The sequence below is a fragment of the Selaginella moellendorffii genome, unplaced genomic scaffold (genome assembly GCF_000143415.4).
Source record: "Selaginella moellendorffii unplaced genomic scaffold, v1.0 SELMOscaffold_7, whole genome shotgun sequence".
NCBI classification, from domain to species: domain Eukaryota; kingdom Viridiplantae; phylum Streptophyta; class Lycopodiopsida; order Selaginellales; family Selaginellaceae; genus Selaginella; species Selaginella moellendorffii.
In genome coordinates this window covers 47,511-61,522 of record NW_003314268.1, presented here as the reverse complement: position 1 = coordinate 61,522, position 14,012 = coordinate 47,511, and the positions used below count along the sequence as shown (strand labels likewise).

Sequence of the window (14,012 nt, the reverse complement as noted above, 5' to 3'; positions counted from 1 at the left end):
GCAAGTGGGAGCTTGACTTGTTCCACCAAAATGGAAGGCCCTTGTCATGTGACTACCACATAATGAACATGGTTGGGACTTAATTCGCTTACATTTTTTTTATGGTCAGCCAGCTTTAGTATGAAGATATTTTGCTGTGCCTTCAATGATTCATAGTGAGTGTAGAATTTGAATCATCGAAGTGGTATAACACAAAAGATGCCAAAGATGTTCTCACAACAATTCTTAATGATTAATTTTGGAAGAATGTTTTTACTTTATTGGTTATGATAGCTTTTATTTTGAAGGTGTTACATTTTGCTGATCGTGAGGGTGCAACAATAAGATTAATTTATGAAGCAATGTATTATATGATTAAAAGATTAGAGTTTACAGCTCAAGATGGCAAGATTGATGCAAATAAAATTAATGCAATTAAGTGTGTCTTAGTTGAAAACTAATATAGATGGAAAGCTCGATGTTTTATGATGCATAGCTATATGCATAGCACTGCATATGTCATGATCCAGTATGCCTATGCATACTAGGTCATCGGCAGCTCGTGGCAATCACAAAGGTAAACCCAGCTCTGTTGGTAATATTGGCTTCGTCATCATGGGACAAAACCGTGCACCTGTGGGATGTGTTTGAGGGGTTGAAACCTTCACTCATGACGTGCTCACCATGGTTTACAGCCCGGACGGAAAGCAACTGGCCTGCTCAACACTTGATGGTCAGATCCACTTCTGACCCGATTGACGGAGGCAGGCGTGACGTTGCAGGAGGGTCCTATAGATCTGATCGATGACTATGACAGGCCGGTGTCGATGGTCAAGTTAGAGGCAAGTTGGCGCAGGGACTACCCGGGGCACAGACCAACGCTGCGAGGCCAATTATACGCACCAAGTGCCTCAGGATATCTCCAACTGGCAGGTCTTGGGCAGCTGCAACAACGGAAGGCCTGCTCATCTACTCAATGGACAACCTTATTTTTGATCCCACTGATCTCGATGTGGATGTCACACCGGAGGTACGATTGGTCTTTACGGGCTCACTGGATGTGAAGCTTTTTGTTGCCATTTCTGTAGGCAATCAATGGTGTGCTGGTTGAACGAGCCGCTGCTGATTCAGAAATGCGTGGAGGCCGTAGACGTCTCTGCGATCAGTGGTGTTGTCTGCAACGTTTCACTTTCATACCTTGGAGATGCACTTGCGCAGTATCTGGGGAAGACACCTCGTTTGGAGTTCTTACTGGTATGTATCAAGTTAGAAGGAAACATGTACTAAGTTGGTTTGTTACAGGAGCTTTGCATTGGCAGAACAATCCAGTCGAAGACCAGGGAGCTCATGCCCGCTCTCAAGTCCCTATCTTGCAGCAAAAACCGCCTCCAAAAACGACTACCTTCTCCGTTACCCCAACTAAGAGCAAGAGCGTGGAACAAAGCTCGGACTTGTATGATAACGGACGCTCCGCTCGGGCTTGAGAACTCAGGTGAAGTTATTTTTTCTTTATTTGAATGTGAACCAAACAATTTCACGTAGGTGATCAGAACGGAGGTGGGATCCTTGCTGAGCTCCTCCGTGCCTTGGAAAAGGAATGACAACAGCAGTAAGTTTACAGTAGTGCTGCTTTAATTTGCTCCTTGAGTGCTTGCCTGGCAGCAGGATCCATCTGACACGAGCAAGACGAAGAGGAGATCAGAGCTGCACAGCGAAACGGTAGACAAAACTTACCTTATCAACAAGGTTCTGTATAACTTGCGGCAGCACCTCGAGATCGTCGTTTCGATTTTGACAATCACTGAGCATCTGCCTCGAAACTTTCTGCACTCTGAGCTGCTGGAGCTCCCGTTGGATCCTGGACTCGTTGCTGGCCAGCCACTCCACAACCAGAGTATCGTCGGCCCAACCATCCCCATCGCCGGTGCTGCTGCTGCTCCACGTCAAGAACCACTGCCTCAACAGCTCCAGCGCGTCCCGGTGACTACACTCGCTTCCAGCAGCCGCTAGCACACGTTGTATCACGGATTCTTGGGCCAGCCTCCTCGCCAACCTGTTGTAGAAGAAAGACCTCGAGCACTCCCAGTTCACCACCCGCCGGATGATCCCTTTGGCGGCCAGCCGGAAGGCCGTGTCGTGCATATCAATGAAGCGGAGGGCGATCTGCTTGTACACTGGAATCAGGCTGTCCTGGCGAGCTCTCACCGCTGCTGGATCCTCGAGTCGTGGCAGTACTGGATCCAAGCGCTTCATGGAGTCGAGGATTTGCTCCCTCCGGAACTTTATCTCGGCTACTCCCTCGGCCTCGAGCACCCCGGCTCTAGCCGTGCTGTCGGCGTACATCTCGACTTGGTCCGGATTGATCTTACTGTCCACCACCACCCAGGCCCCGCCTCGAAGCTCGCCATTCCGAGGCACGTAGACGAACACCGGTTGCTGGTACGTGCGGAGGTGCTCCACGATGGTGGATCCGGCTTGCAAAACTCCCTCAAAGAGATCTCTTTGGCCACCCGAGAAGCCTCTCCAGTTGGCCAGGATGAAGAGCGGGAGCCCCTCGTTGTTGAAGTCGATCATGGCTTGGGCCGTCTTGGAGGCCGAGTCCGGGAACCAGACCTGTCCGGCTTGCGGCACCACTCTCTCCTGCGAGTCGAGCTGTCCGGGGTCCGCAGGGATCACTTGCATGACCGTCTGCGTCTCCACCGCGATGATCCCAACTGGTATCCCCCCGAGCCGAGCACGCCCTGTCACTACCGTCCGAGCCCACCCCTCGAGCGTCTCGGTGAAGCTGCCTTTGTCGAAGATACCGCCCATCCAGCCGCCGCCACCCTCGGAGTTGTAAACTCCGGCCACCGCGGCACGAGGATCGCAGCTGTTCTCCGGGACGTAGGCCACTGTCCTGTCCGGGGGATCGTCGCTGGGCCGAGACGGAAGCCCGCCACCTTTGACGCTGGGGACGTAGCTCAGCCAGTTGAGGATGGCGGACACTCCTTCGAGATCGTCGCTCACAGTGAGATGCGTGACGCCGTTCGTCGCCATCACCTTGGGTCCCCCGAGCTGCATTTGCGAGCTGTACACTTCTCGTCCCAGGAGCTTGTTGAGCGCCGAGTAGCCCGTGAGGATGATCGGCTGGTCCAACCGCTGGATGCACCGCATTCCCAGACGAGCAAGGTAGGCACCGATGCCAACCGTCTTGCCGGAGACGTACGTCAAGGTGAAGGTCTCCCTGTATGCCTTGGAGTAGGCGCTGGCGATGGCACCGCTCCCCGAGAGGTTCTCCACGCCGAGCCCGTCCTTCTGCCCGATGATATCGTCGATCACCCAGCGCACATGTCCGTCCGCCACCTCCAGCTTGTGAGCGTTCACGAAGGCGCCGAGCTTGGCGTAGTCGTCCGGCCGGAGGTAGAGGTAGTGGAAGCCGTGCTCTGGGCGAGAGTCGTCCAGCCACCCGACCTGGAAGCTCCTCCTCACTTCCTCGGCTACGTCGATCCGGGCACCCGAGTTGGCGGCCAGGTAGACGAGAGGGAGCTTCTCCCGGCACGCCATGTCCGTGACGCACTTGAAGAAGGCGTCCTCCTTGGGGCCGAAGGAGCCAGCGGCATGCGTTACGTCGTTGGAAACCACGACAAGGTGGCGGCCCTGAGGGTACTCTGGAGTGCACAGCTCCAGACGCCACGCTACCATTCCAATGTCGTTGCTGGCGCTGGGCCGGTTCGTCTCCACCAGGGTGGCGTCCCACGACTGGTTTGCCGTAAGAAACACGAGCTCGGTTGCGCAGAACGCTGTGGTGTCCTTGGGCAGCTCCATCCCGGACTCCTTCCAGCACTGCTTGAGCGCAGCCTCGAACACCTGGTTTGACACAAGCTCGTTCGTCGCTCAGCTAGAAACACGCACAACTTACCAGAGGGAAGTCGTAGCAAAAGGTGGTGCCGTTCTTCCTGGCCAGCAGCCGTCTAGAGTCAAGAGCTTCCAGCGGCTTGCACTGCTTGGACAACGGGACTCCATGGAGCGGCCCCTCACAACCTGGAAACGGCGAGCTATAGACGGTCTGCTTCGTGAGAGGATCGCGCACCTCCCTGTAGATCTGCGAGCACACAAAGAAAGAAGAGATGTAGAGCTGTGAATCAAAGAGACAAGAGGAGCAAAGAAAGACTTTTACCTCAACCTTGCAAGTGTAACCAGTAGCGTTGGACACCACCACTCTCCAGATGCCTTCGCCACCCAAAGACATCCGGAGCTCCCATGCAAGCACGGCTAGGCGGTACATGCGTGTTCCAAGAGCAGCGTAGATCTTGTGTACCAGCGCCTCGAGCCACACCACGATTGACGAGGCGAGGCTTCTCACTCCCTGCGGCCTCAGCACGCAAAGGTACATATGGACGTGCTCGGCTCTTCCTTCTGCGACTTCCAGCTCTTCCAGAGCGCCTTGGAGCGCCTTGATCACGCTCTCAAAAGTGCCATCCTCGTCCAGCGTCTTTGTTTGCCTCACGAAAGTCCGTAGAAACGTGCGCTTCACCGTCGACTTTCCCTTCTTCTCCTGGACAGAGTAAAGATGCCATTGCCTGTCCCGTGACAGTGAGTACTTCATCGTTCCAAGCTCCTTCAAGTTGTCCTGCAATAACGAAGGAAAGTGTTGCTCCGGGGTGACGAGGGAGGATTGATTCTATACATACCAGCTCAAGGAAACCAGAGAGAGGTGCCTCGACGTGACGGTAGAGCGGGTCTTCTGCATATGATTTCGTCTCCTGAGACCAGTGAAAGCAGTGGCGGATTGGACCCCTGCCTTCGTCTCTTTGGATGATGCAGCTCACAACTCCAACTCCGGCAGCTTGCAGCAATCCTCGCAAGGTCTCACCCTTGAGTCCCTTGGCGAGCTTCTCGACTCTTTCTTGCGTCTGGCCCTCATCACCACTGCAAAGTGTTAAGTGTGTCACACCACAGGCACAAAAGCTCCTTCATGTACCTGTCTTGATGAGCACTCAGCTGGTTCTTCCTCCCGACGAGAGCAATATGGAGCACGTTGCCAAGGCGGGTATGGTTAGAGTCCTTGGTCTCCTGCGTGACACCAAACCACTCTTCAAGCGCAGTCCGAACAGTAGACGAGAGTGTGTTCAAGGACGAGAGGACCGCCATGGCCCCGCGCCATTTGACTGGTTCACTTTCTTCTGCCGCTGTTGCCACCCGGAGAGGCCCTTCCTCGTAGAATTGCCACGAGGCTAGCATTGCCGAGCGCTGCCATTGCATCCGGACTGAACCTTTCACTAGATATGGCTGCGAGGCCGGACAAGTTTGTCAAGAACACACACACAGAACAAGGAACGATAAGTACCTGATACAGCCTTCGGATGTAAGTCTCGATAACGCGCCTTTGCAACGTGTGATCGCCATGGTCACCGTGATCAAACAACGCCACAAGAGCATCTTCCACAGCAACCGGTGCGTCAACCCAGTATTCCATTCACTCGTCGATAGCACTCTTGCCAGATCGCTTTGAGCCGTTTTCGTCCTCCGTAAACATTCCCAGCTCTGATAGACTTCGCGCAATATCTGCTCGAATTCCGCTCAACTTAGATTGTTCCAGAAGAAGGCTCGACTTTACCGCCAGCTGCATTACCACCACGTTACTACACACAACCAAGGAGGAGTTTACGTACCTCCGTGTAGTTTGAGTCACTCAAGGCCGCCAAACGCACAAGTTGGTCTCTGTATGCGGAGGGGTTAGGATACACGAGAGCTTCGATAAGGCGTAACATTAAGGCGTTCTTAGTCTTGATACCCTGTGTTCTCCAGTTACTTAGCGTTCTTAGTTCTTAGGAGGAAAAACATTACCTGGTGAGAGAGCACAATATCGACAACCTTCCAGAGGTCTTTCTTGTGGACGTGTCGAAGGCTTTCGATGACGTCCGCCTGCAAAGCAAAGAATTTGGAGCTCGTGATTCAAAAAAGAGCGAAGCTCGATACACACCTGTGTACCGGTGCCTTGGCTGAAATGCTCCTCGACGAGCAAATACTCCTCAAAGAGTGCTTTTACGATGCTGCAGGCGTGACCCCGGCGCCCCCCCTCGTATGACTTGGCTAGCGTTAACAAGGGCTCCACAAGCCTTTCTTGTGTCGCCCTGTCTTGATCGGTTGCAGAGGCAAGGAATTCCTACAAAGAAGGGTGGCTTTCGTAAAAAAACAACGTAAGAACTCACCTCTAAAACTTCCCGCACTCCCTTGGCAGGAAAGTCTGCAGCTCCTCGCTCGCTACCAGACGAGGCTTCGTACTCTTTCAGCTTCAGATCCAGCTGTGTAGAACACAGTAAGCTGCGTGCTCGTTCAAATGAAAAACCCACACTGTACCCGAGCTTTCAAGTTGGTCGGGATTCGGCTTGCGAGTACTGCAATGCATTCTTGCCACTGAAGAACGGGCAGCTGAGGATCGTCCAAGCAACTGAGAAGAGTCTGCACAACCTACAACCCACACAAAAAAGTCTCGTAAAGCTTAAGCCAAATGGACTAAGTACTGATCAGCTTACCTCGTCCACGTTGTGTTCGTAACCGGCGAGTATCATGTTCGAGGCATTAATGATCAAGGCACAGCGATGATGAACCTTTCCAGGGACCGGTATTGGAGTTCCAAGTGCCGGAAATCCTTCCGAAAATGGAACTGCTTTTCTCACAGCAGAAGGATCATCCAAGTCGAGCACCGCAATCAAATCGCCGGCCTGCACGGACAGAACCACACAAAGCAAGATAACAAACACTAAACCGACGGTAGCACGTACCACCATTGCTTGTGCTTCCAAATGCTTGAAGTGGATTGTGCCGGAAGCCGGTGAAAGAAGAGGCATGCACATTTTCATAACTTCCACCTCGGCGTAGGGTGTGTCGGTGTCAACATGGCTACCGTCCGCCACTAGAAAGCGCATTAGCTTGCACGGGGTCTCCGCTATCAGTCGCGACGGATCATGATCGTTCTGCACAAACAAACACAGCTTCAGCAAAAACAAAGAAAGAAACCAGGGGAAGAAACTCTCACCTGTAACAAGCATGTACGTCCATCAATAAGTAGCCTCGTTCCTCGTTCCAGGTTTGGGGCGAAGCTTGCATTGCGCGTCCCTGGAGAAATATATCCCGCGGCCAAGAAAGATAGACAAGTGTCACTCACACCTCAGGCAACCTCACAAAAATATTTCAGAAGCATGTGATATTTACTAGGTTAACAGCATCAATTGACCAGATCCAGCAGCCCACAAAGTTTGGCAATTAATAGTAGATTTAATAATACTTAATTCCAATGTCGCTGTGGGTGGGAGCGCTGCGCTGGTGTCACCAGTCGGCAATCACATCTCTATCTCTGTCACAGAGCTGGACGCTGCCTGTGGAGAATGGCAATGATGTGTCTAAGCTCCAGATTTAGCCCCGATGGATTCCTCTTTGCAGTTGCCATCCAGGTATGGAGGACGGTCGGGTGCCTCAAGGAGTTCATGGTACTCCACACTTTCTCCAGCAGCCACGACACGATCGCTTGCCTCGATTGGAGCCCCGACGGCAATTGGGTCATCTGCAGCTGCAAGGACTTCGCGGTGAGGATTTTTACGCTCCAAAGCAATGCAGTTGTGCTCTCTGCACACCACAACATTATTAATGGCGTCTTCTTCACCGAGAGCACAGAGGGCGGGATCTTTGCTTATAGTTTCTCCAAGGATGGCACGCTGTGTCACTGGGTGTTCCACCTGGCTCAAGAGCTTCCAGCTCCCATGCCCAATGGTGGTGGCTGTCAGGGAAGACATAGCATTGCAAGGTATTTTGCTTGGATCACTAGTGACTCCTCAGTTTCACACATTTACCAATCAACTCTCGAGGGGGAGGACTTGGAAGAATCTGATCGCCTTGTTTGAAAGGAGGAGAGGAAGCTACCTGTTCTATGTCCCGATAAAGGCAAGTGGGAGCTTGACTTGTTCCACCAAAATGGAAGGCCCTTGTCATGTGACTACCACATAATGAACATGGTTGGGACTTAATTCGCTTACATTTTTTTTATGGTCAGCCAGCTTTAGTATGAAGATATTTTGCTGTGCCTTCAATGATTCATAGTGAGTGTAGAATTTGAATCATCGAAGTGGTATAACACAAAAGATGCCAAAGATGTTCTCACAACAATTCTTAATGATTAATTTTGGAAGAATGTTTTTACTTTATTGGTTATGATAGCTTTTATTTTGAAGGTGTTACATTTTGCTGATCGTGAGGGTGCAACAATAAGATTAATTTATGAAGCAATGTATTATATGATTAAAAGATTAGAGTTTACAGCTCAAGATGGCAAGATTGATGCAAATAAAATTAATGCAATTAAGTGTGTCTTAGTTGAAAACTAATATAGATGGAAAGCTCGATGTTTTATGATGCATAGCTATATGCATAGCACTACATATGTCATGATCCAGTATGCCTATGCATACTAGGTCATCGGCAGCTCGTGGCAATCACAAAGGTAAACCCAGCTCTGTTGGTAATATTGGATAATGACCATATAGGCGTTTATATGGTGAAGCACAAACAGAACTCTACACCCCTATGACATATACATATCGAAGAGACGGCAAATAACCATCCCAATCCGAATGCTGAAAGTTCACATACTTCGCAATTATCCCTTTGAATGTCCTAACGAGCCATTCCACCAGACCGTCTGATTGTGGATGATAAGCACTCGTGAAAGTGTGGCGTATCCCCAACCGAAATGTCAAAACATGAAATGCCTCAACCATAAATACTGGACCATTATCTGAAAGAATCCGCTCTGGACAAGAATGCTGGAACACCACTCGATTGAGGAAGAAGTATCCAATAGCAATTGCAGAGGTGCTTGTCAGGAATCCCCCAATTCTTGCCACATTCCTGACTCTCGCCAGATTCCTGACCTGCAGACCACATTCTTGACTCTCGAGACACTTCCCTATTCCTGACTCTCGAGACACTTCCCGATTTCTGAGTCTCGAGCCATATTCCTGATGATGATGTGGCGCCTCCTCGACCTCAGCTATATTTAGGCCGTCCTCGATCCAAGAGTGGTGGAGCTTCATCAACCTATAGTATATATAGGTTAGCCTTGTTCCATTTCTCCACAATCTGAATCAACACCAGTCTAAGGCCTCTTCTTTGTTTCCACTAGCTTTTTCTCTTTGTCTTTTTGCATTTTCCAGTCTTGATCTTGTCGGGGGTCTTGACAGTTTGATTCAGATTGTGTTTTTTCATTTTTTGATTTAGCTCGTTTTGATTGTTTGATTACCTTTGCCTTTTTTCCCCCTTTTTTCTTTCTTCTTGCCGATGGAGTCTCCAAGTCATCCTGATTTCTTTGCTGAAGTCCTTGCAAAAATCCAGTCTGAGAATACCGAGTTGAAGGCGACCCTTCTTCGCATGCAGCAGGAGCTTGCTTCACTTTTGGCTCAAGGATCCAGCAAAGTTCCTGAACCGAAGGTGAGTTTCCCGACGAAATTTTCAGGCAAGCGTTCGGAGCTTCGCGGATTCCTGAACCAAATGGAGTTGATCTTCGCACTTCAACATCAACGGTACCCCACTCCCGAGTCTCAAATCGGACGTTGCTCGAAGGTGCAGCCTTATCATGGTTTTCTCCTCTTCTGGAGAAGAGCATGAAAGGGGTCGTGGTTCCGGAGCTGATGGATCTTCAATTGTTCAAAGAGAAGCTCGAAGCATGTTTTGGCGAGACGGATCGGGTTTGGGCTGCTACCACAAAGATGAGACGTCTCTCTCAAGGGTCTCGTCCTGCCTCGATCTACGCTGCAGAGTTCCAACTCCTTGCTTTGGACACTCAGTGGGATGAGCGGGCCCTGATTGACCAATTTCGTTTCGGCCTCAACAACGGTGTCAAGGATTTGTTGCTCACCATGGAGGATCCCAAGGACCTGTCGGACGCCATCAACAAAGCTGTTTGATGTGACAATCGTCTCTTTGAACGTCGTCAGGAAAGTTGCCGTGCCGCTGTTTTTCCGTCCCAGACTCAGGAATCCCAGCTTGAGTCTTCGAGGCATACTCCTGAACCTACTGCTCCGGTTCCGATGGATATTTCTAGTACTCCCTGACTCATTAGAGGGAAGTTGAGTCCTGCTGAGAAGCAACGTCGAATATCTCATAATCTTTGCCTCTATTGTGCTGATCCTAATCACAAAGCAGCTGTATGTCCCAAGAAGCCTCCCCGACTGCTCGAGTTCACTCTGCCTCAAAGTCCACCTCTATTGCAGTCGGGAAACGACCCTGTCCAAACAGAGTAGGAGCTGTCTGTTTGGACTCCCCGAATAAAAATCACTTTTCTTCTTTATCAAGCTCCTCACCACCTTTCATCAAAGCCACCACCAATTCCCGCAACTTCCGCGTTCCATATCTCCTTTCTTTCACCGAACAATCAGGACTCAAGGCTCTGGCGCTACTGGACTCGGGTGCAACTTCCTGCTTCATGGACACGGACTTTGCTGCCCGACATCACGTTCCTCTTTCTCCTACCATACGGGATTTGAGGGTTGAAGGCATCAGTGGGCATTTTGTGTCTCCATCTTCTGGACTTAGGGAAACGTTGCCCATTCGAGTACACATCGGGTCCACCGTCACCGATATCACCTTCAACATCATCAACAGCAAGTCCTCCTCTGTGGTGCTCGGTCTTCCTTGGTTCCAACTACATCAGCCTCATATCTGTTGGAAGGAATTACAGCTCATCTCTCCCACGGCTTCCCCTGTTGTTCATCGAGTCCGAATCAGGAATCGGAGCTCTGTTCCTGACTCTACAAAGTTTTCACTCTCTTCTTTTTCCTCTCTTCCATCTTACATTGGACCGTATCCTCGTCTTATCATTCCATTTAGTCGTATGCCTCCTCCTATCTCCACAATCACTATGAAAGAACTCCTTCATGAAGAACCTCTTTTCCTTTTTGCTTTGCATGTTTCTCCTGTCAGTCTTCCTGAGAAGTATCATGATTTTGGGGATGTGTTTGACAAAAAAAAAGCTAATGTACTGCCTGTTCATCGGCCTTATGATTGTCCCATTGATTTACAGGAAGGAGCGTCACCTCCGTGGGGGCCTATCTACGGGTTATCCCCGTCCGAGCTTAAGGCCCTCAAAGAGTACGTGGATGAGAACCTTGCCTCAGGCTACATTCAGCATTCGCAGTCCCCGGCTGGAGCGCCTGTCTTCTTTGTCAAGAAGAAGGATGGGAGTTTGCGGCTAGTCATCGACTACCGAGGTTTGAACAAGGTGACTATTCGGAACCGTTATCCGCTGCCCCTGATCTCGGACCTGTTGGAACGCCTCGGCGGTGCCCGCTTCTTCACCAAGATTGACCTCCGTGGAGCATACAACCTGATCCGGATCCGGCCTGGTGATGAATGGAAGACTGCGTTCCAAACCTGCTATGGCCACTTCGAGTACACTGTCATGCAATTTGGCTTGATAAATGCTCCAGCAGTTTTCCAACACATGGCGAATGATGTCTTTCGGGAGTTTCTTGATCAGATGGTGATCGTCTACCTCAATGACATCCTCATCTACTCAAAAACTCAGGAGGAGCACGACGAACATGTACGCAAAGTGCTAGCGAAGCGGCGAGAACACGGCCTATATGCGAAGCTTGAGAAATGCTCGTTTGATCAGCAGTCTATGGAGTTCGTTGAGTACATTGTCACTCCTGAGGGTATCACGATGGATCCTGCCAAAGTCAAGACTATTCTCGAATGGGAGCCTCCACAATCAATGTCGGACGTTCAAGTTTTCCTTGGCTTCGCCAACTTCTACCGCAAATTCATTGATCACTACTCTGACATTGTCCTTCCTCTCACGCATCTCACTCGCAAGGATGTTCCCTTCTCTTGGTCTACTGCTGCCCAGCAGGCCTTCGACACACTCAAGGCGGCCTTCAGTTTTGCTCCTGTCTTGATCCATGCTGATTCCTCACAACCTTTCTTCATCGAGGCTGACGCCTCCGACTTTGCCATTGGTGCTGTGCTGTCTCAACTCGGAGCGGATCACGAACTTCATCCAGTCGCTTTCCATTCTCGGAAATTCCAGCCTGCAGAAATCAATTACGAAATCCACGACAAGGAGCTCCTTGCCATCGTGGATTCCTTTGGAGAGTGGCGCCGTTTCTTGGAGGGGGCGGACCATCAAACAATAGTCTGGACGGATCACAAAAATCTCGAGTACTTTGCCACTTCCCGAGTTTTGAGCCGTCGTCAAGCAAGGTGGGCACAATTCTTGAGTCGGTTTGACTTTGTTATCAAGTACAGACCTGGAAAGCTTCAAGGCCTTCCTAATGCTCTTTCAAGGCGCTCCTATCTCAGTCTTAGGCTTGGTAATCCTACCTTCGATCAACAGGATCAAGTTATCCTCGGTCCTGATCGGCTTCAAGTTATGGCAATTTCCCTGGCCCCTCAGGACTCCTCCTTGATGGATGCAATCAGAAATGATCTCCAATTCGATGACCTCACCAGCGATATTTTCACCCATCTTTAGGCTGGACACCCAGTGACTCCCGACTGCCGGCGATTTGACGAGTTCGAGTTCTTAGATGGCTTATTGTACCATGGGGAGCAGCTTTACGTTCCTGAAGGTGATGCTCGAAGGTTGGTCCTGATGGCGTGCCACGATAGCCCGACTGCTGGTCACTTCGGCATTGCGAAAACCTATGAGCTAGTTGCACGGGACTTTTGGTGGCATCACATGGATGACTACATCAAAGCTTTTGTTACCTCCTGTGACACTTGTGCTCGAAATAAGATACCTCGCCACCTTCCTTCAGGTTTGCTTCGTTCCCTCCCGGTCCCTTCAGGTCCTTGGGAATCCATCTCCATGGATTTCTTGAGTGATCTTCCGAGTTCTGGAGGCTTCAACAGTATTTTAGTCGTGGTGGATTGCTTCACAAAGATGGCGCACTTCTTGCCGTGTACCAAGGAATTTTCGGGCAAGGACATGGCAAAACTGGTATTCAGGGAAATTTTCCGACTTCATGGGATTCCTACAGATGTGGTTTCGGATCGGGGGCCTCAATTCATCTCTCATTTCTGGCAACGGTTTTTGCAGTTGCTTGGAGTGAAGGCCAACCTCTTTTCGGCATATCATCCTCAAACTGATGGACAGTCCGAGCGAACGATTCAGACACTGAAACAATTCTTGAGATGCTTCATCAACTATCATCAGGATAACTAGTTCGATATCCTTCCCCTTGCTGAGTTCTCCTATAACAACTCTGTTCACTCCTCTCTTCGAGTTTCCCCCTTCTTTGCGAACTCTGGCCGAAATCCCCGATTCAATCTCTCACTTCCTTCTCCATCTGAATCCTCTCGTTCAAATCCCCGCTCTAAGGCATTTATCTCCAACCTCCAGGAAATCCACAACTCCATCTCCTTCCACCTCCATCGTGCTCAGGAATCTCACAAAACATTTGCCAATGTCCATCATCAGGATTGTCCCCCTTACAATATCGGGGATAAATTCTGGCTCCTCAGGCGCAATATCTCCACCACTAGGCCCTGTCCAAAACTCAATTTCAAACGCCTCGGTCCTTTTCCTATCACTGCCATCATTAATCCCGTCACTTATCGCCTTGCACTTCCCTCCTCATATCAAATTCACCCCGTTTTTCACTCCTCTCTCCTTGAGCCTTATATTCCCAGTCCTATTCCAAATCGGGTCATTCCTCCGCCTCCACCAGTGCAGCTCGAGGATGGGTCTGAGTACGAGGTTCAGGACATCCTTGATTCCAAGATTTCACGGTCTAAACTCTATTATCTGGTCGACTGGAAGGGTTACGGACCTGAGGAACGCACTTGGGAACCTGCGGACAACCTGATTCATTCTCCTGACCTTGTTCAGGACTTCCACCGCCGCTATCCTTCTCATCCCAGTCCTCATTCTTTTTCTCCATCTCCCATCCCTCGCCGCTCATCTCATCCTCCTCTTCGTTCTCGTTCACATCCTCGTTCCACTCGTTCTTGAGGACGGGGTGCTGTCAGGAATCCCCCAATTCTTGCCACATTCCTGA

The 14,012-nt window shown here is 50.4% G+C and overlaps 1 protein-coding gene across 1 annotated transcript; it reads right to left on the bottom strand.

Moving 5' to 3' along the window:
- Nucleotides 1–1,472: 1,472 nt before the first annotated feature.
- Nucleotides 1,473–7,751, bottom strand: LOC9652680 (acetyl-CoA carboxylase 1). The gene is given in 16 exon segments (XM_024671171.1): nucleotides 1,473–1,651; nucleotides 1,714–3,825; nucleotides 3,878–4,060; nucleotides 4,136–4,588; nucleotides 4,650–4,887; nucleotides 4,940–5,247; nucleotides 5,306–5,581; nucleotides 5,631–5,753; nucleotides 5,806–5,883; nucleotides 5,942–6,124; nucleotides 6,171–6,263; nucleotides 6,319–6,429; nucleotides 6,495–6,683; nucleotides 6,744–6,935; nucleotides 6,998–7,077; nucleotides 7,406–7,751. Coding segments are annotated over 16 exon segments (5,022 nt in total). The 3' UTR covers nucleotides 1,473–1,594.
- Nucleotides 7,752–14,012: the final 6,261 nt, after the last annotated feature.